Raw genomic sequence first — 16,963 nt, 5'->3', positions numbered from 1 at the left:
CTGTTTGGACAAGTTATTGTTCAGTTTTCGGGATAGGATTTGAGGGGATATTTTATTATATATCTTTTATAGAGTCAATATATTTATATTCGATTCTATAATGCTTTCTTATATACTCCGTAGGTGCCTTCGTAGGCTGAAGGCGGGTGAGAACATAGGCGGTGGTGGGTTATGGCAGCAAGCCTTCGCGTAGTCCTGCAATAAGCTTCCGTATCAAAGGGTTGACTTCTCCCGTCAACTTCTCTATCTGCATCACCTCCCTCTCGATCTTGTCTTCTATATCACGGAGAAGTTCGCGTGTCGCACTCAGTGCCCCATACTCGCGTAGCAAAAGCACCAGGCAGCTGTAGTTCACGGAGTTGCCGCAGGGATCTTTCTTCTCCTCTGCACAGGAGCAGCCACTCTTGCTTGCATCCTTGCGTTCAAAGAGGTATCGAGAGATCTGCGCCCGACTGTCCGGTTTGATATTAGCCAGTCGAATAACCGGGTACGAGAGGACGCGTGCATCACTGAATCCACTCATCTTGCTCTCCCGGTTATGGAACGCGAGGTAGTCTTCTTTGACATGGACAAAGCGGGCTAGCAGCGTGGCCAGGGGAGTGAGGTCAGGCTTGCAGTGGAATGGCAAGCAGCTTTCAGCTTGAAGGAGTTTGACAAGAAGTGTGTATAGTGATCCCGTGGTGTCATCGACAACGGAAAGATATTCAGCCTCCGATGGGATACATGCGTTGTACTTCCAGGTCAGCTCACGGCTGTGACCGGCATACAGACGGTTGAAGCCACCAAGGAGGATATCGGTTGCAAGGGCAGGGTTTGCCAGGGCGCGTGCCTCCGAAACCGACTGGATAAAGGTGTAGTAGGCGCTGTTGCTAGCCTGCATGGTACCGAAGACGGCGTGTGCAGTGGGCTGGTTGTAACGCTGGGTGTTGTCCGCGGTGATATCGGTCAGGGTTGTGGTCGCGTTATATAGAGATGTTATAAGAGACGAGATGCACTGGACGGCTGGAGCTGGAGCGCGTGTCCATTGATTCAATGCGGAGGGGGTCATGTTGAGTGTCTGGACCGAGGAAGACGGTGGCATGGAATTGATGTAGTTGGTGACGGCGGTAAGCGTTGTGGATTCGCCTCGATCGTAGGTTCCGGAATATGTGTGAGTGGATGAGAAGGAGATGGTGGAGGCCGGAGTGGTAACCCGTGTCCACTCGGATGGAGAGCAGGAGCACGCGCTTGTAGACAAGCTGTTGCAAGGTCCATTTGCAGATAAAGCACGCCAGTAATTGTAGCCTGCCATTGCAACTCCAGCGGCTTCGATCCAGCGGCGCAGCCGCATGGACTCAACAGGGTATTTCCCGCAAACTTCTGCCTGAAGAGCCCGGTAGCGATATTCGAGGTCGATGATCCGGCTTTTCAGACTTTCCTTTCCTCCTTCGAAAGAAAGACTTGGCATTCTGCCAAAGTCTGTTTGGTATACTCCTGAGCTAGTCGCGTTTGCACCCCAATACTCATCGTTCAGCATGTGGCATTCATCAACCACGTTCTTGATGTCTCGGAGGAGTATCCGGTCCATTTCGCTTAGCTTCATACCAATAGCAAACTCGAGGATAGGCCAGAAAGTCCTAAGTCATATTAGATATCAACAACTGAGAGATGGCTGTTGACGACGTACCTAAACGCAGAACTCTTCCTGCATCCAAAGGACATTGGCTCCGGTGCGACAGCTTTCCCAAGGAGCTCAAGGATAAGCATACCCTGTTCACGATCGAACTGAATAGCTTCAGTGGCCACTTCATAGATCAGTGTCCGCAGCTGAGCCTGTCTGTCGCCAAACTCTTTGTTGCATGTACTAGGACAAGAGCAAGACGAAGCTACAGAGCACCGATCCAGACATCGGGTCAGCATACTGTAGACTTCCGCTCTGCTCTGTGAATCTAGCTGATCGGAAAAGACTACACTATTAGCTGTGTGCAACAGAAGCAAGAATCGTACATACCATCACACAAATGGCCCAATTCGATCAGTTTTACGGCCGTTGCCATTCTCTCCGGCAAGGCCTCAGGAACAACCAAGGGAAGCAGATTCCTTCCAAAATTGACGGGGCGAGAAGATACACTGCCACAGCGCATGGTATCCCAGATACAAGCAAGCTTTTGCGCGGTAGTGATGGCAATTTCATTGTACTTGCTGATACGCACTGGCAAGGTTGTGAACGCGCCGGACTTGCGGACAGAGATTTCGTCGACTGTGGTTGAGTTGATCCAGGCTGCTGAGCACTCCATGATGAATGACAGGGCGCGTGTTGTATTGACTTGAAATATGAAGATGGGAATGAAAGGTGATTGTGCGTCTCGTCGAGCTTTATATATTCAGGGAGCCGGAATACAGCCGCAACCAGACCTGTAGCTCAACTTGCGGGATTCATCATCTCTTCGTCGGTGTATGCACGATTCCGATATATCCACCCGGTCTGCGGTTGACCTGCAAATAGGAGCATAATATCGGACGGAGCGCACTGGGATGGTGCGGTTCTCCGGAGACATATCAGATCCTGCCTTGTGCCTTGCGTTCCAGGAGCGATTGCTGCATGTGATATCCCATTGCGGTGGCGTTCAGCCCACCTGGACCCAAAGAAGCTGAAGCTGAAGGATTCTCTGGGAGTGAATACCAATAAGAAAATAGTGTTGTCTGCCACGTTAGCTATTCCTCACAGACGAGAAAGGCTCACGTTCGAGGCCACTAGGCGTATTGTTGTCTACATTTTGATGAGGTAGTGTTGGTTCATAATCAATGTTCAATACGTGGAAGTTGCAGCAAGTCAAGCAATCCAAGGCGAAGGCGAATACAGCCAGTCATGTGCCCAGCGCGAATTTAGAGCCTGTCCCACATTTTCTCCATCGTCAAACTCGATCGACTCGTGGGATACTCCAGCTTGGACTCTGTTTGCTGCAACTAGCTGACCTAGAATTACGACCACGATGAGCCAGATCCTAGATCTGATTCTTCCTACATTCAGTCCGACCAAGCCACAATCCAAGACGCTATGCACACTACTCCCACTTTGCTGCAGCAAAATGCACATCTCATGTACACTCACAATAACGATGGCTTAGCCACAGCAATGAGGCTTCGTAGCCGCAAACGAGTTGCAATTGGTCCCATGGCTGCATAACAGCCGCATGTGTACGTTGTTTTGTTCGATTAGATTCACCCAGGTTAGCTATCTTGCAGCTAATATTGAACATTAGTCCTGGGGCTTCTCCACACTGTTTCCGAGAGTGAGTCTTCTCTCCTGCGACGATCTAGGCTGGAAATTCATGAGCAGTTAATCCAAAGCCACCGCTTCTTAGTCTAACGGTCGCAGATACCGGAAACCAACGTGCCGGTTCGATCTTCATCCACTAATGAATTCTGCGAACCAATGCTTATTGGGCTCATCTGTAGCCTTCAGAGCGAACCTAACCCTCGAGAGCTCAAACAACAAATCCAGCAGTGTCAACCCGATCAATATCACTCATATTGGGATACTAATATCAAGAAAGAGATTTACTGCGTGAGTGTGGAGTATATTTCATCTGAATGTGGTTTATGAAGCCTACTTTTGGTGAGAATAGTATAACATGGCGAACATGCCGTACGGAAGTCTCCTTACTACTGGTAGTATCTCAACTTCAGTGGTCTCATGTCCGATTTGAAATAAGATATTAACAGAAACGAGCACTGGGTAGATGATGAGGTAAGAAAGCGAAGTGCGGAGACACCATCCACGGTTCAGACGAATCATGGTTTCCAGTATATGGGATCCCCTCCATCACGGTACTCAACCCCCGTCATATCCAGGGTCAAACACAGAAACCCAGTGCCAATCAGAGTTGGTGACATCGACATCCAAACTTTAGTGTACGTCCATGGCAGATGCACTGACGTAAATAGCTACCTACGCCCCTTAGACTGGTTATTTTCCCCAACTTGAAACATCAGCGCCTTCAGAAATGAGGTTTCTTGCACGATGAGGTCTCGCATTTACTGGGCTATTCTCTTTCTTCTGCTTGTCTTGTGTGTCTCGGCCAACGATCAATATGTGATGGGAGTGGCACCCACCACCACAGAACCAGAATGGTTCAAGACCCGACCACAAAGCTTTCAGGGTGTGTGACTGTACTTTTCCTCTTGCCTGACTAACATATCAGGATACACGGCGACCGGGGCTGCGCCGTTTCTGGCGCAGACTAACCCTGCTTCCTTTGGCAATCCGGCGACCTACACAGCCAACCACCCACTGGAGACGTCGCAGCCCATCCGGGGCGCTAAAGATCGCAATATTTTCCATCACATGGGAATCTTGAGGTACATTCATCCATGTCTTACTTCCAATATGCAGCTACATAGCCTGATAGTCCCTACTATCCCCGAGCGGATGGATTCGGTGTGGACGAATTCCCACGCCCCAAAGGCTCGAACATCACGCAAATGCATATGCTGCACCGACACGGCTCACGCTATCCCAACAAGGACGAAGGTGATGATTTTTCCAATTGGATCAAGGCCATCACCAACGCTACAGCCCACGGGGCCGTATTCAAAGACGAACTCTCATTCATCCACGACTGGACCTACAGCCTCGGAGCCGATATGCTCACCACGCGAGGGCGAGAAGACCTATTAGAAAGCGGCATTCTCAACTTCTTCAACTACGGCCATCTCTACACCCCAGGAACTAAGATAGTCGCGCGCACCACCACTCAAGACCGCATGCTCAAGAGCGCCGAGAACTTCCTAGCGGGATTCTTCCACCTAGACTGGGACGAGCACGTCAATCTACTCGCCATGATCGAAGAGAAGAACTTCAACACCTCCCTCCAAGCCAAAAACGCCTGTCCCAACGCCATGAACATATCCTTCGACGACTACGTATCCGACACCGTCACAAAATGGAAAACCCACTACCTCTCCCACCGAACCCACCACCTCAACTATCTCTCTATCGACTACCACTGGACTACCAACGACAGCTTCAACGCGCAAACCCTATGCGCCTACGAAACCGTCGCCCTCGGCTACAGCCCCTGGTGCTCGCTCTTCACCTTCCCCGAATGGGAAGGATTCTCCTACACCTACGATCTCACCTTCGGCGGCAACGCAGGCTTTCAATGCCCCATCAGTCGCGCAATGGGCATCACCTGGGTACAGGAATTCCTAGCACGGGTTGAGAATCGCTCGTTCTCGACACCGGGATCATCCTCTGCTGCGAACCTCACCCTGAACACGAACCCAGTTACTTTCCCAACCAATCAATCACTCTACTTCGACTTCGCACACGACAAGATTCTCCTCGGTGTCCTCACAGCCTTCGGACTACACCAGTTCGCTGACCTTCCGTTTCCTGATTATACTAACCAAAATTTTATGGATGTCTATCCACCCCGCCACCACGCTTTCCAAACCGCCAAAATCATACCCTTCGCCGGCCGTCTTAACATCGAGATCATCCGCGCCCCACATAAGATTAACCCGCGTCGTAGCCACCATGATCGTCACCAGGACACTTATATGAAGCATACGGGAGAGACTGAATATGTGCATTTCCTACTCAACCAGTGCACGGTACCGCTACATAAGAGTCTGCCGGAGTGTTCATTCCGGAGTGATGGGTGGTGCGAGTTGGACGCATTTCTACGGGCGCAGAAGGATAGTCTTCAAAAGGCGGAGTATGATTTCTCTTGCGTGGGGGAGTGGGATTTGGGCGATTTTGGGGATGTGTGGGATGGGGTTCCTGTTCGGAAGGGGGAATGAGATATAGGTATGTATGTGGTCAAAGAAAGGTAGGATATTGCGTAGCTGCATCTGTGATTAGTAGGTCATTGTATCACGAGTAATGAAAAGTTTGCAACACGGCAGGTTATCAATATCAACATAAGCAGCAGCTTGCATATATTTAGCCACTAGCTCTATCTCATCATACTATAGCAAGAGGTATCAATAGGCCTGCACATTGAAACCCTCAGGCCAGATTCAACTATGTACAAAACCTACAATCAAGGCGACGTCTCCTTCCGAATCATATCTACCCGCGCGATATCATCCGCACTTGGCTCGGGCAGGTCGGACTCGTCCACAAAAGCCTCCCCGACCGCATCTTCGACTTGTTCCAGCATGTATGAGATCAAGCCGACCGATCGCGCCATTCCTACTTGGCTCAGGCTCTCGCCGACCGCCGCTTCGATCTTCCCGTCGCCGCCATTTTGCGCCAGGTCGGCTTCGAAGGCATGACAGAGGGACTTGAGCGGCTCGAGGAAGCGATTGCGGAAGTAGACGTAGGTCTTTTCGAGCTGGAGCTGCTTGCGTAGGTGCGGTGACGATACGATGGTGTAGTAGAGGCTGAGAGCCGCGTGGATGGAGGGGGATAGAGTCTGGGAGAACTTGATGAAGGAAGCCACGAGGTCGGATGATACGTTCATGAACAGGTCGGATGAGTTAAAGAGGGAGGGGAACACCACCGAGAAGTAATGCGGGTCGAGGTAGACGCTGGGCTCGGCTGAAGTGCCAGCTTTAGATGAGTTTGCTGCTTCGAGGATACCAGTCTTGAGCCATCCAATCGCACTATCCTTGACGCTCTGGAAGCGGTCGTCTTCCAGAACAGTTCGGATCACTTTGAATTGAGTGACCTGTGAGGGGTGCGTCTGGATGATTGTCCCAGGAATACGCCGCACGGAGCTATAGTTTTGGCGTGCAGTGCAAGCAGTCAAGGTCAGCACGAAGTCAACAAAGTCCTTCTCATGGGGTGGCGTGTCGCTTGGCTTTTGCATGGAAAAGACGGTCAGCGTAAGCAGAGAGTCCAGCAGCACTTGGGGCTGTCCGAATGCCACTTCGTCTGGAGAGTTGTACCCTCCAACAAAGTTCTGGAAGATCCGTGCCAAGTCAGGGAATATGACGATCGGGCTGACTTGGCCAGATGAGAACAGTTCTGCGGTAGCCGCGCGCGCCGCGAGCAGCAATAAGGAGCCGTGTCTTTCTAATGGAATCTCGTCCGCCTTCCTTGGTGGCTCCTCAAAGTCAAGAGGGAGAGGCTGGTCCTTCGGGGCCTGGAGGGCAATTTCAAGAAGTTTCTTGTCATTGAGACCGAAATCTCGGGATAGAGCCTGCGGCCGTTAGTGAAACCCAGATTGCAAGTTGTCAGTAACCTACCGTGATCTTAGCAATGATCATGTCCCTTTCTTTCAACTCTTTATGATTGGCAAAGGCATCGCTCGGTGTTTCCTGCTTCGCCAGACGCAAACCGGGTTGCAATTTCTCTTGTAGTCTAATCGCCCAGGACATACCCGGATCCGACGGCCCAGTAAAGCTCAGTAGGTATGACTTGAGAGCCTCGATCAGGCCAAACTGTAGGAACTTCTGAACCAAAACCGATTCATCATCACTTGCCGGGGAAGGGGATTGGACCTCTGCTTCCGGATCAGGTGCTGATTTCTCCGAGAGACGCAACACGCTGGACTCGCTGGGCACTCTGGGTGGCGGAGCCGGTCTTTTGGACGGTGAAACGTCTCTGAAGAACTCCAGCAACGCATAAGTCGTCTCGTTCGTGGGCATGAGGGTATATGCCTCCAGTACAGCCTGCAGCGATGTCGCTAGGAACCGACTGGGGGATTTGGTCTGGATACGGGAATGGAGGACCGATAGCATCGAGACCAGAGTATTGAATTGCAAGATATGGCGCGGCAGGGCCGCGTTCTTCGATCCGCCATCCGTAGCATCTTGCGGCGCTTCATCAGCCTTAGCCGCGCCATCGTCGCTATCATCATCCTCGTCCTCGGGTTGTAACTGCATGAGCGCATCGGAAACTCGCAATATCACCTCTCTTGGGTTTCCCAGGCGGGCAATGTCGTGCAGGCAATCGAGGGATTGGGGCAACATGGGCAGCAACAGCTGCACCAGGTCCCAGCCGATGTTCGTCGTCAGGACTTCATCCTGGAGGAGTTTGTGGAGAATGGGAAGGCGGGCGGGGGTGAGTTGGTATTCGAGGAGGGTGAGATAGGTCAGGTAGTCAGTGGCCGGCGGCAGGGCCTGAATGAGCGGATCTTCTTCGGCGGCCATTGCAAGGTCGGAAGTGCAACTGGGAGTAAAAGAATGCGATGGGAGGGATGGCCAGCCAGCAGGAGAGATTGCAGCTGGTCGAGGCGGGACAGCCGAAACACGGGGAGGGAGAAACAAGCAGCCAGAGGGAGAAACAGGCAGAAGGGCCATTGGGGGGAATTGCTTAATGCCAGCCTGCACCGCCCCAATGCAGATGATGTCACCCGCCCCCCACTCTTCTCCATCAACTTTACGCTCTTCTCTTCCCTTGTACCACTCGACTCAGGATCAGGAACCGGATATTATCCCGTATTCTGGTCCTAATTTCAACGATGGAATGGCTAGAAAAGGCCGAATTTGTCACTCAATGAGTACCATTCCATTGCAACCATGACGATGGCTCAGATAGCTAATTAAGGAACCGGTGATCATCTCTGTCACGGCTTCATCCCACTCAAACGCCTCCTGCCTATTGAGGTAGAGATGTGCAATTACTCGCCAGCTTTCTACGTGAAACAAAAATCATACTTTGTAACGTCTTTGATAGTCTACTCTATGTGCAAGCAGATTGCAGCTATGGGCATCTACTCAACAATACCTGCTTTACTGTTTAGCCTTTAGTATACATGCCACGTGATTGGGCTGGGTGGCTGGTAATCAATAACTGTTAGTGCCTCAGGCTGCGAAGAAGTGTTTGTGGCATGACCGAGGAATTATTCCCCCTCGACTTAGCTCGACAACATTGGACAATCAAGTTCAAGGAACAAGGCATCCCAATCGAATGCTTGGATATTCGCATCTATTTGCGAAATCTGCCAAATCTCATCCAGGTGGGGAAGGACTGGTATGCCGTCCTGGTCGTCGGCACTGATGTCGGTAAGGCTGTTTGAGCTGCTGTCGGCACAGAGAGACTCGGAAATAACCTCGCTGACCGACATATCGTGTTTCTGCACAACTCGCTGAAAAGACTCAAGGAGCTTGATTGCAACCGGGGAGTCTTTTGTGGCGTCCTTTAGAATGCTACATGCATTGACTACTTCCGCCCGGCGCTCTTGCCGAAGTATGGGTTCCTGAGAAAGACACATGTCCAGGAGAAGGGCCGTAATTGCGATGCCAACGCACTGCAAGATTCCGGAGAACTTCAGTCTCGTAAGCACGAAAGGGATATTTTCGGTTGCTAGCATCCTCTCCGCCTGGACGACACACCGAGCCGCTTCCAGACAAGCCTCTCTTGAGGGGGCATACATCGGATCTACCAAGCCGCGGGCTAAGTATGGGAGATGCAGCCGGCACCGTTGTGAGTGGACCAAGGAATTAATGATATATCGCTGGATCATAATGCCCGATGCAATGTTTGGATATTTGGCGATCAGGTCATCAAGGGCATCCCCATCCAGGCGGAAGAAAGATGGTAGTTGTTCAATGAATGTAACAATCCTCTGGTCCACGCCTAAAAGCCGCCCAGACTCCATGTCTCCGTCATTGTATGTGGTCATCGAAGAAGAGTCTATGACTTCGCGACAAATCTCCGCTAGCTTGATACGCTGAAGGCTGTATGAGATTTCGGTGGGTTGCTCCATCGGTCGGTCAATGATGGGGGAACCAGCCATAAGTTTTGCATCGTCAACATTGCGAGGCTTTCTGACCACCATATGTAGCGGATTGATGCTGTAGGTGCCTCTATGAGGACCAGGGAATTGGGATGCCATCCTGTGCCATTCAGTAACGGGCTTTGGCAAGAGCAGCGGTGGGCGATGACACATACCAATCCGTAGCAACCAGATACCACCATACTCGTCGCTTCATTTCAGGTTCAACAGAGTCAGCAGGAGCTTCCTCTCTTCTGTCTATCCCTGGTTGATGGTCGACTTTGTGCAATGAGAGTTCACGCGCTGCCGTTATGGCTGTTGACAACAGGTCACGGAATCGAGCAGTGATACCTTCAATATTAGTGATGGCAAAGGAAAGTATGATCATTGCCTGAATTGCCTCGATAGATTGAAGGGATATGCGACGACAGTGATCTAGCAAGTCAAGAGTTCCTTTCACCCACACGGAAGATGTTGCGTTCACCTTCTCGGAAGTCGCAAAGGGCGCATTTTCTGAGTCCTTGCGAGTCCATGTGAACATGGCACTCGACAGGATGCTCAAAAGCAGTGCCACCTGGGCCGGGCTTACTGGTGCGTGTTTCTCAATGTCGCCGTAGATGTTGTCTACCATTGTACGCAGTGGACCGCTGAGAATAACATGATGGATGTAGGTAATATCACGCAAGTATTTTTCAAGCAGGATCACGGACTCTTGGTGAAGTGGGATCGAGAAGTTTCTGACCGAGTGGCCTAAACTGCTACCTTCAATAGTCATAACGCTGGTTATATTCCATATCGAACATGATCGAAAAGTTGTCGTGTCAGTTGGGATTGAACTCTGTTATAATTTAGTTGCTATGGTCCTCTGCAGAGATCCGAAAGCACACATACACAAGACACCTGGCTTGCGCATTCTGCTTCGAGCCAGATCGCATCCGCCGCGGCCTGCTTATCCTTTCGCTCTAACTGCGGTCGACTCCTACGACGATCTGGCTTGGGGTCTTGCGCTCGACTAGACTGTCGGTCTGTTGGAAGAACAATCTCCTCTAGCCGTTTCAGGCGTGTCAGAATATCAGCCGTCTCGTGGCTATTGCTATTCTGAGGTTTGTCAATCGACGCTAGGGGCGAGTACAGCCCGCAGTCGATTCCACGGCTGATACAATTGGAGCAGGGAAGCTGACGGCTGCACCGCAATTTTCGCGACCGACAAAAGTGGCACGATACAGGCCTCAAGCGGGAAGTTGGCTTCTGTATTTGTGACCGAGGAGGCATCGCACCTTTCTTTCGATGTCTGTGTCTTCGAGTGAAGTGATTATGATGGCTTGCTGCGAAATAACAAGACGTGAGCGTCGACACGAGCGTGGCGAAGGATCCGAAGACTACCCTCAATCGACCAATCATCGTGACAGTAGCCCGCGGAATCTCCGCGGGTAGAGCCAAACCCTGAGAGGGAGCCCTATAAGATCCAGCCATGCTGCTACAGTCCTCCTACTATCCAAAAGACAACACAATACATTTCGCTACCAATGGACACTATCATCGCCCAGATTCGTACTCTGGCCCTCACGGCTGATGAGCCAGGTCGCGCCAGCATTTATAATGATCTTCGCTCGCTTCTGCCGGATCTCCTGAGTCCGATGGATATGATCATGGATCTATTCAACTCGGTACTTTTTTCTTCTTCATAAAGCATATGCTGTATTGCATCTGACACACCTCATAGCACCTGCGAGTTGCAATTGTCATGCTCGGAATGAACACTGGTCTTTTCCGAAAGTTGGCACTGCACGACTCCGTATGGACACCCTCGGAGCTGGCAAAGGATCTGAGGGTTGACGTACGGCTCCTGGGTAACCATCTCTCATCTGAAGCTGCAAAAGTCCAAGGGCACTAAGATCACATTTACTTGCAACACAGAACGCATTCTTCGTTACCTTGCAGCAAATGGTATGATTGAAGAGACGACTGTTGGACACTTCCAAGCCAAGCGAACAACCAAAATGCTTGCCGATAAGCGTTCGGAGGCATTCGTACTCTATGCGTAAGAACTATTCATTATATATGAGCTATTTGGCTTTTGATTGACTTTATCATGAGGCAGATTTGAAACCTGCGGACCAGCCAGTCAGGCAGTTCCAGGGTTCTTCGCAGATAACAATTACGCCGATATAACGGACAATAAGAACACTCCGTTTCAAAAAGCCTTCCAAACAGACGTCACCTGCTTTGAATGGTTAGCCAAGCATCCTAAGCTGTTTGATGCTCTACAACAAGTCATGACCGGCCTTAAGTCTGCGGACTGGTTTTTGAACTTTGACCTCTTTCAACAAGAGGCTCATCGCGCTGCTTCAAGTCAAGTGCATCTTGGAGAGGACATTTTCTTCGTCGATGTTGGCGGGGGTCATGGCCACCAGTGTATTCAACTCAGGGACAAGTATCCCCATCTCCAGGGACGCCTTGTGCTGCAAGACCTGCCCGAAGCGGTCAACCACCTTCCTCCCCTGGATGGTGTGCGGGTTATGGCCCACGACATCTTCCAGCCGCAGACCATTAAAGGTATGTACATCTCGTTCTTTACAAAGTGCCCCAACCCCGATCTGATCTAATATTTCGGTTCAACAGGAGCAAGGTTCTACTACCTGCGACGAATCCTGCACGACTACCCAGATTCCCAATGTATCCAAATCCTTCAACATCTCGCCACTGCCATGGAATCTGGTTCAAGAATCCTCGTGGACGAGATTGTGCTACCGGATGTGGAGGCCCCATGGCAGGCAACTCTGGCCGATGTGTCATTGATGATCTCGCTTGGTGGTAAGGAGCGAACAAGGAAGCAATGGATGGAGGTGGCCAATTGTGTGGGACTCTGCATCGAGGAGATACACACTTATTATGGGGAGTCCAGCACGTCTATAATTGTGCTTCGGCAGGAGTAAGGGTGCGTTCTTTGTGCATAAGATTGGTGCATAGATGAATGGTCTGATTGGAAATTTTGCGACTGACTGAATACCTTGCCCTCTATCAGCCACAATGTTTTTTCCAGATGCTCAATCTATTGGTTATCATAATTTACTATAGCTCTCTCTCTGGTAATGTTGAACAATTATCTAGCCAGCAACTAAAGCACAGTGTGGCATGATTCAGCTAATGTCCCTAATGTCCAACGCCCTATCCAGCCATTTAAAACCCAGACCAAGTCTTGCAAGATGCATACATAGATTAATCCTTTCGCAACTGAACCGAGGCACGGAGTACTCGAGCGGGGGATTCCCGCGCCACCCGCAGCAGCAGCAGCACAACCATACATCCATCCCTACCCTAAGCGTAGTTACTACATCTTCAGTCTCCTATAGCACTAATTACCAACCACCCACCCATCCACGCGCCCTAATCCAAGCCCGATACAACCCTGAGAAACCCCCAATCTTGAAATGAACAAGCACCCACTATACATGCACCAATTCCTCGATACCAAGACAACCACAACCTTCACAACTCACTCTACCCCCTCAGAAATAAATATATACCCGCGCACATGAAGCCAAGACCCCCGCTCATTGGGAGAAAACAAGAAGTGGGTTCAAGTACCCGGAGTATCCGTCGGAGTTCCTAGCCGGATGGATACTACCGAGCATTAGTATATGTGATCCTCAGGAGATAAATGTCTTCTCAACGAGTGATATGAGAACGTGGCTTATCTTGGTGTTGCTTGGTGTATGCTTGTTTGACTATATCTGATGCATTATTGCATAGAGGAGGGGGTATGAAGGATGTAGTCTGGCCTGACTAACTCGATCTCCGTCGGGATTAATCTCTTCCTTGTTAGTATACTTGATTTATTGTTGGTTTGTGAGGATTATTGGTTGGATGGATGGGATGGACTGCATACAGAGACGAAGATGGAATGATTAACAGGGTACTGAGAGAACTTAGGGAGTACATATAAATTGGGAGTAGAATCTTCATCATGTCTCAGTTACCATCAAACTGTAGCAGCTCCAAGGCAAACAAAGAAGAGAAGAGAAGTGAACCGAAACAAAACCAGTAAAAAGCAGGGCCACAATGTTCCAACTCAAGGTACACCCATCCTATCCCATCCCATCCCATCCCATACCAACCTCATCACACACACACACACACACACACACACACACACACACACACACACACACACACACACACACCTCCCTTCACAAATCACCAACAAACCAACCAAAACATCTAATCTAGACTATCCTCCTCTCTCTCCCCCTCCTCCTCACAACCACGCTCGCCGCCCCCTCCACTTCCCTCGACACCCGCTCCGACTCCAAATGCGTCTACTACTGCGGCAGCCACTGCTACTGGGCCAGCGACATCAGCAAAGCGCAAGCAAAGGGATACTCGCTACACGAAGAAGGGCGCACGATCGACGACTACCCGCACGTCTACCACGACTACGAAGGATTCGACTTCACCGTCTCGGGTACATACTACGAGTACCCGATTCTGGATGATTACAAGGTGTACGATGGGGGGTCTCCCGGTGCGGATCGGATTATTTTCAATGGGGAGGATGAGTTTGCGGGGTTGATTACGCATACGGGCGCGGAGGAATATGATGGGTTTGTGGCTTGTGAGGCTGTTTAGGTTATTTATTTGTTTTCTGGGTTGGATAGGTGGTAGTAAGGGGGTGGGATCAAGGGTACTGGGGGGAATGAAAAGTGATTTGATTTTGGTTAACCCACTGCATGTGGGAAAAGGGTACAACTGTTTGGTTTTGTGTGGTTAGAAGAGTACACAGTAGTCAGTCCGGGTTGGCCAGTTATAGTAGAGAATCAGTAGGCGGCATCAAGTGGGGAATCAAACCAGTCCGGCCCGGGCCGGTGGGTCTCAGCTTCAGTTGCTGTGGGCGGGGGTTCTCCGAGTCAATAAAATTTTATACCGGCAGTCCGGCACTCCACCGTCGGGATTTCCGGGTGCAAATCGGGGTGTAAAAATCGGTTACTCTTTCTACACATGTTTTCACCCTGTCTGAAGTATTTCATCTCTATCTGAATATATGATCCATACTATTTTGCCACGGTTCAACCAGTACAGTGTCCGCCACCCAACTCATGTCAATATCCAATATGCTGTTGTCGGTCCAACTCGGTGCTTCCAGTTCCAGGCTAGACACGTCAAGCGCCGATTCCATCGATAGCTCGGACTCCGCTGCTGTAAAAATTTCAAAACTGCCCATATCAGAGCCAATTGATGGGTCAGCCGTAGGTGGCATTTGGGCCCTATCAAACGCGCCTAGATGGTCGTGATTGGATATGACACCGCTAGATACAACATATCCTGGAGATGACGCGGCTGCGGAGTCAATACACGAGGCTGGCTGGCTCGAGGGAGGAACTATGTATGCAGGCACATGGACCAATTCTTCTGCGCGCCTGCGGAGATCATTCATGATCTCTGAGGCTCGGCGCGGCAACCCTAGAACATTTACGAGAATAGTAAATGTGTCCAAGGCAGTATCCACTGCCTTTTGCGCTTCTGCAGCAAAACTGCACTTTGGGTTGGCCAAAGTGAAGGCTAGGAGATATAGGCAGCTGTCCCATTGGCAGCGGAAGATCGGGAGACACCTCGCAAGACTTTCACTTTCGGTCAGACTCTGGTGGCAGATCACCGTTAAGGTGACGGCGTGCTTCAGACCGGTGACAGCGTGCGCATGTGCTCGCGGAATAGAGGCCGAATCGCCGCCCTGCAGGTAGAGAAAAGGCCGCAGGGCCGCCAGACTCAGACTGTGGTAGCTGATTTCTAGGGTGAACTGCTGCCGCTGAAGCCACAAGGGGGCTGTACCGTCTAGGCTGATAGTGGCTCCTTTCAAGAGAAATGAAAACCCCCGAGTACCGTCCTTTCGAGGGATCCGTAACGGAGAAGGAACTGCATTAAGGCCTTCCCGGATAGCCTTAAGAGGTCGCATCATAAACACTGCGAGAGACTCCAAGAGGCCTGGTAGATTGCGAATGTCGGTCTCGTGGGTTTCCTGGAGAAGCTCTGTCTGTTGGTGGTCGAAGACTGTGCGTACAATCTGGAATGACATGAGCAGCTTGGCCCAGTGCACCTGGAAGTGATTCGAATTGGAGCTACCCATCGGGGAGATCGTCGGCCAGCCGCAGGATACCTCGCCCTGGACAATAAGGGATGGAAGCCCCAAACTCGTGGTGAGACAGCTCTCCAGTGTATACAAAGCCCACCATACCCGGCGCCGGACCTCACGCTGTCTCGCATCCATTCCTTCTGGGGGATCGTGATGGAGGTCTAGTCCATATGCCAAGCGCACTGCGCCGTCAATCGTGGTGTATGCGGGCTCAATGCAGTCTGTGTACAGCAGATAAATGCTCGAGAAGATGAAGGTTTGCACCGTGGCTAGCGTTGGGGCAGCCTGTTCCTCTTGTAGAAGCAGTTGCCGGGTGCGATTATACAGCTGTTGCCCGGCTATCCGGACATCGCTGCCACCAGATGCTTCATTGGATACAGCAGTACTGGTGACCTGCATGCAGATGGCAAGTAAACTGTCAACAAGAGCTGATGGCTGACGGGTTTTGCGTCCCGGCGTCCACAAGGCATCGTAATATGCCTGGAATTCTCCCACCCCAAGGATGGGCCAGAGCGACTGGACATGGGGCCAGCCCGTGTTAAGTAGATGGCTCTCATCAGTCCTCGACAGTTCAATTGGAAGGCCCTGTTGATTGTTGACGACGAAGATGCCTGTGATATCGAGATTTGCTGTCTGAAGCCCTGGTCTAGCGGCCCTTCTGAACAGCGAACATCATGCGTCATTAGCTTGTGTCTTTCTGACCAACAGTGTAGAAAGTAAGGACACCTACGAGCTCGCTACTCGGTCAAATTGTGCATCCCAAGGTTGACCCATGATGTACCACGCAAGGAAGGTATCAGCAGAATATAGATGTAACGATATAGTGAATGAGCCGTGGAGCTCCCTGAAACGGGTTCTGGGCACTTATATTTTGACAACTCAGGTCCTGCCTGCCACCGCATCCTACCTCCATTGTTCTGACGGCCGATTTATGTCCTGGAAAGGAGCGGGTCCAGATGCAGACACTGCAGCCTGGCATCCTGGTTGTCGGGTATATCAGAATTTATTTCAGTAGCATGCATATAGTTCGCCACCGTGCTACTTAACGGCTTTCCCAGTATTTTTTGACCCATTGCACCAGTAAGAAGGTCTGGAAAATGAAAATCCTTCCTCGCCACCGGCTGTCAGACTAATGGCAGGTGGGGGCGCCCGGCGCAGACCTGGAAAAATGTTGACAGGCACG

General features: G+C 50.8%; 8 protein-coding genes across 8 annotated transcripts; 4 read left to right on the top strand and 4 right to left on the bottom strand.

Annotated features, from left to right (window-relative positions):
• Positions 1 to 169: 169 nt before the first annotated feature.
• Positions 170 to 2,289, bottom strand: BDQ94DRAFT_180545 (isoprenoid synthase domain-containing protein; the record flags this gene model as incomplete). The annotated part of the gene is made up of 3 exons (XM_026773643.1): positions 1,991 to 2,289; positions 1,667 to 1,958; positions 170 to 1,616 (listed from the first exon to the last, which is right to left on the bottom strand). The coding sequence occupies exons 1-3, from the start codon at positions 2,274 to 2,276 to the stop codon at positions 170 to 172; spliced, it is 2,025 nt and encodes a 674-aa protein (XP_026624193.1). The 5' UTR covers positions 2,277 to 2,289.
• A 1,714-nt stretch (positions 2,290 to 4,003) lies between these two features.
• On the top strand, positions 4,004 to 5,787 carry BDQ94DRAFT_180544 (histidine phosphatase family protein; the record flags this gene model as incomplete). Its single annotated transcript, XM_026773642.1, has 3 exons — positions 4,004 to 4,142; positions 4,185 to 4,341; positions 4,392 to 5,787. The coding sequence occupies 3 exons, from the start codon at positions 4,004 to 4,006 to the stop codon at positions 5,785 to 5,787; spliced, it is 1,692 nt and encodes a 563-aa protein (XP_026624192.1).
• An 83-nt stretch (positions 5,788 to 5,870) lies between these two features.
• BDQ94DRAFT_147594 (uncharacterized protein) lies at positions 5,871 to 8,187 on the bottom strand. The gene is made up of 2 exons (XM_026767046.1): positions 7,180 to 8,187; positions 5,871 to 7,133 (listed from the first exon to the last, which is right to left on the bottom strand). The coding sequence occupies exons 1-2, from the start codon at positions 8,083 to 8,085 to the stop codon at positions 6,030 to 6,032; spliced, it is 2,010 nt and encodes a 669-aa protein (XP_026624191.1). The 5' UTR covers positions 8,086 to 8,187; the 3' UTR covers positions 5,871 to 6,029.
• A 160-nt stretch (positions 8,188 to 8,347) lies between these two features.
• On the top strand, positions 8,348 to 8,739 carry BDQ94DRAFT_62520 (uncharacterized protein). The gene is made up of 2 exons (XM_026776203.1): positions 8,348 to 8,435; positions 8,483 to 8,739. Exons 1-2 carry the CDS (start codon positions 8,402 to 8,404, stop codon positions 8,683 to 8,685), a joined length of 237 nt encoding a protein of 78 aa, XP_026624190.1. The 5' UTR covers positions 8,348 to 8,401; the 3' UTR covers positions 8,686 to 8,739.
• On the bottom strand, positions 8,626 to 11,126 carry BDQ94DRAFT_180540 (Zn(II)2Cys6 transcription factor; the record flags this gene model as incomplete). Its single annotated transcript, XM_026773641.1, has 3 exons — positions 8,626 to 9,774; positions 9,830 to 10,491; positions 10,545 to 11,126. The coding sequence occupies 3 exons, from the start codon at positions 11,124 to 11,126 to the stop codon at positions 8,793 to 8,795; spliced, it is 2,226 nt and encodes a 741-aa protein (XP_026624189.1). The 3' UTR covers positions 8,626 to 8,792.
• A 53-nt stretch (positions 11,127 to 11,179) lies between these two features.
• On the top strand, positions 11,180 to 12,589 carry BDQ94DRAFT_160754 (S-adenosyl-L-methionine-dependent methyltransferase; the record flags this gene model as incomplete). The annotated part of the gene is made up of 5 exons (XM_026769256.1): positions 11,180 to 11,320; positions 11,377 to 11,503; positions 11,571 to 11,694; positions 11,755 to 12,209; positions 12,276 to 12,589. 5 exons carry the CDS (start codon positions 11,180 to 11,182, stop codon positions 12,587 to 12,589), a joined length of 1,161 nt encoding a protein of 386 aa, XP_026624188.1.
• Positions 12,590 to 13,715: 1,126 nt separating this feature from the next.
• BDQ94DRAFT_180537 (Ribonuclease/ribotoxin) lies at positions 13,716 to 14,283 on the top strand (the record flags this gene model as incomplete). The annotated part of the gene is made up of 2 exons (XM_026773640.1): positions 13,716 to 13,730; positions 13,884 to 14,283. 2 exons carry the CDS (start codon positions 13,716 to 13,718, stop codon positions 14,280 to 14,282), a joined length of 414 nt encoding a protein of 137 aa, XP_026624187.1.
• A 397-nt stretch (positions 14,284 to 14,680) lies between these two features.
• Positions 14,681 to 16,554, bottom strand: BDQ94DRAFT_180535 (fungal specific transcription factor domain-containing protein; the record flags this gene model as incomplete). The annotated part of the gene is made up of 2 exons (XM_026773639.1): positions 14,681 to 16,438; positions 16,511 to 16,554. The coding sequence occupies 2 exons, from the start codon at positions 16,552 to 16,554 to the stop codon at positions 14,683 to 14,685; spliced, it is 1,800 nt and encodes a 599-aa protein (XP_026624186.1).
• Between the last annotated feature and the right edge of the window lie 409 nt (positions 16,555 to 16,963).

Source organism: Aspergillus welwitschiae (assembly GCF_003344945.1).
Source record: "Aspergillus welwitschiae strain CBS 139.54b unplaced genomic scaffold BDQ94scaffold_25, whole genome shotgun sequence".
Lineage (NCBI taxonomy): Eukaryota > Fungi > Ascomycota > Eurotiomycetes > Eurotiales > Aspergillaceae > Aspergillus > Aspergillus welwitschiae.
This window is presented reverse-complemented; position numbering and strand designations above follow the sequence as displayed.

Coding starts and splice junctions, on each gene's coding strand:
- BDQ94DRAFT_147594 (XM_026767046.1), bottom strand. CDS start 8,085: ATGGCCGCCGAAGAAGATCCGCTCATTCAGGCCCTGCCGCCGGCCACT. Junction 7,134..7,179: donor TGATCATTGCTAAGATCACG/GTAGGTTACTGA, acceptor TAACGGCCGCAG/GCTCTATCCCGAGATTTCGG.
- BDQ94DRAFT_62520 (XM_026776203.1), top strand. CDS start 8,402: ATGGCTAGAAAAGGCCGAATTTGTCACTCAATGA. Junction 8,436..8,482: donor CCGAATTTGTCACTCAATGA/GTACCATTCCAT, acceptor TAGCTAATTAAG/GAACCGGTGATCATCTCTGT.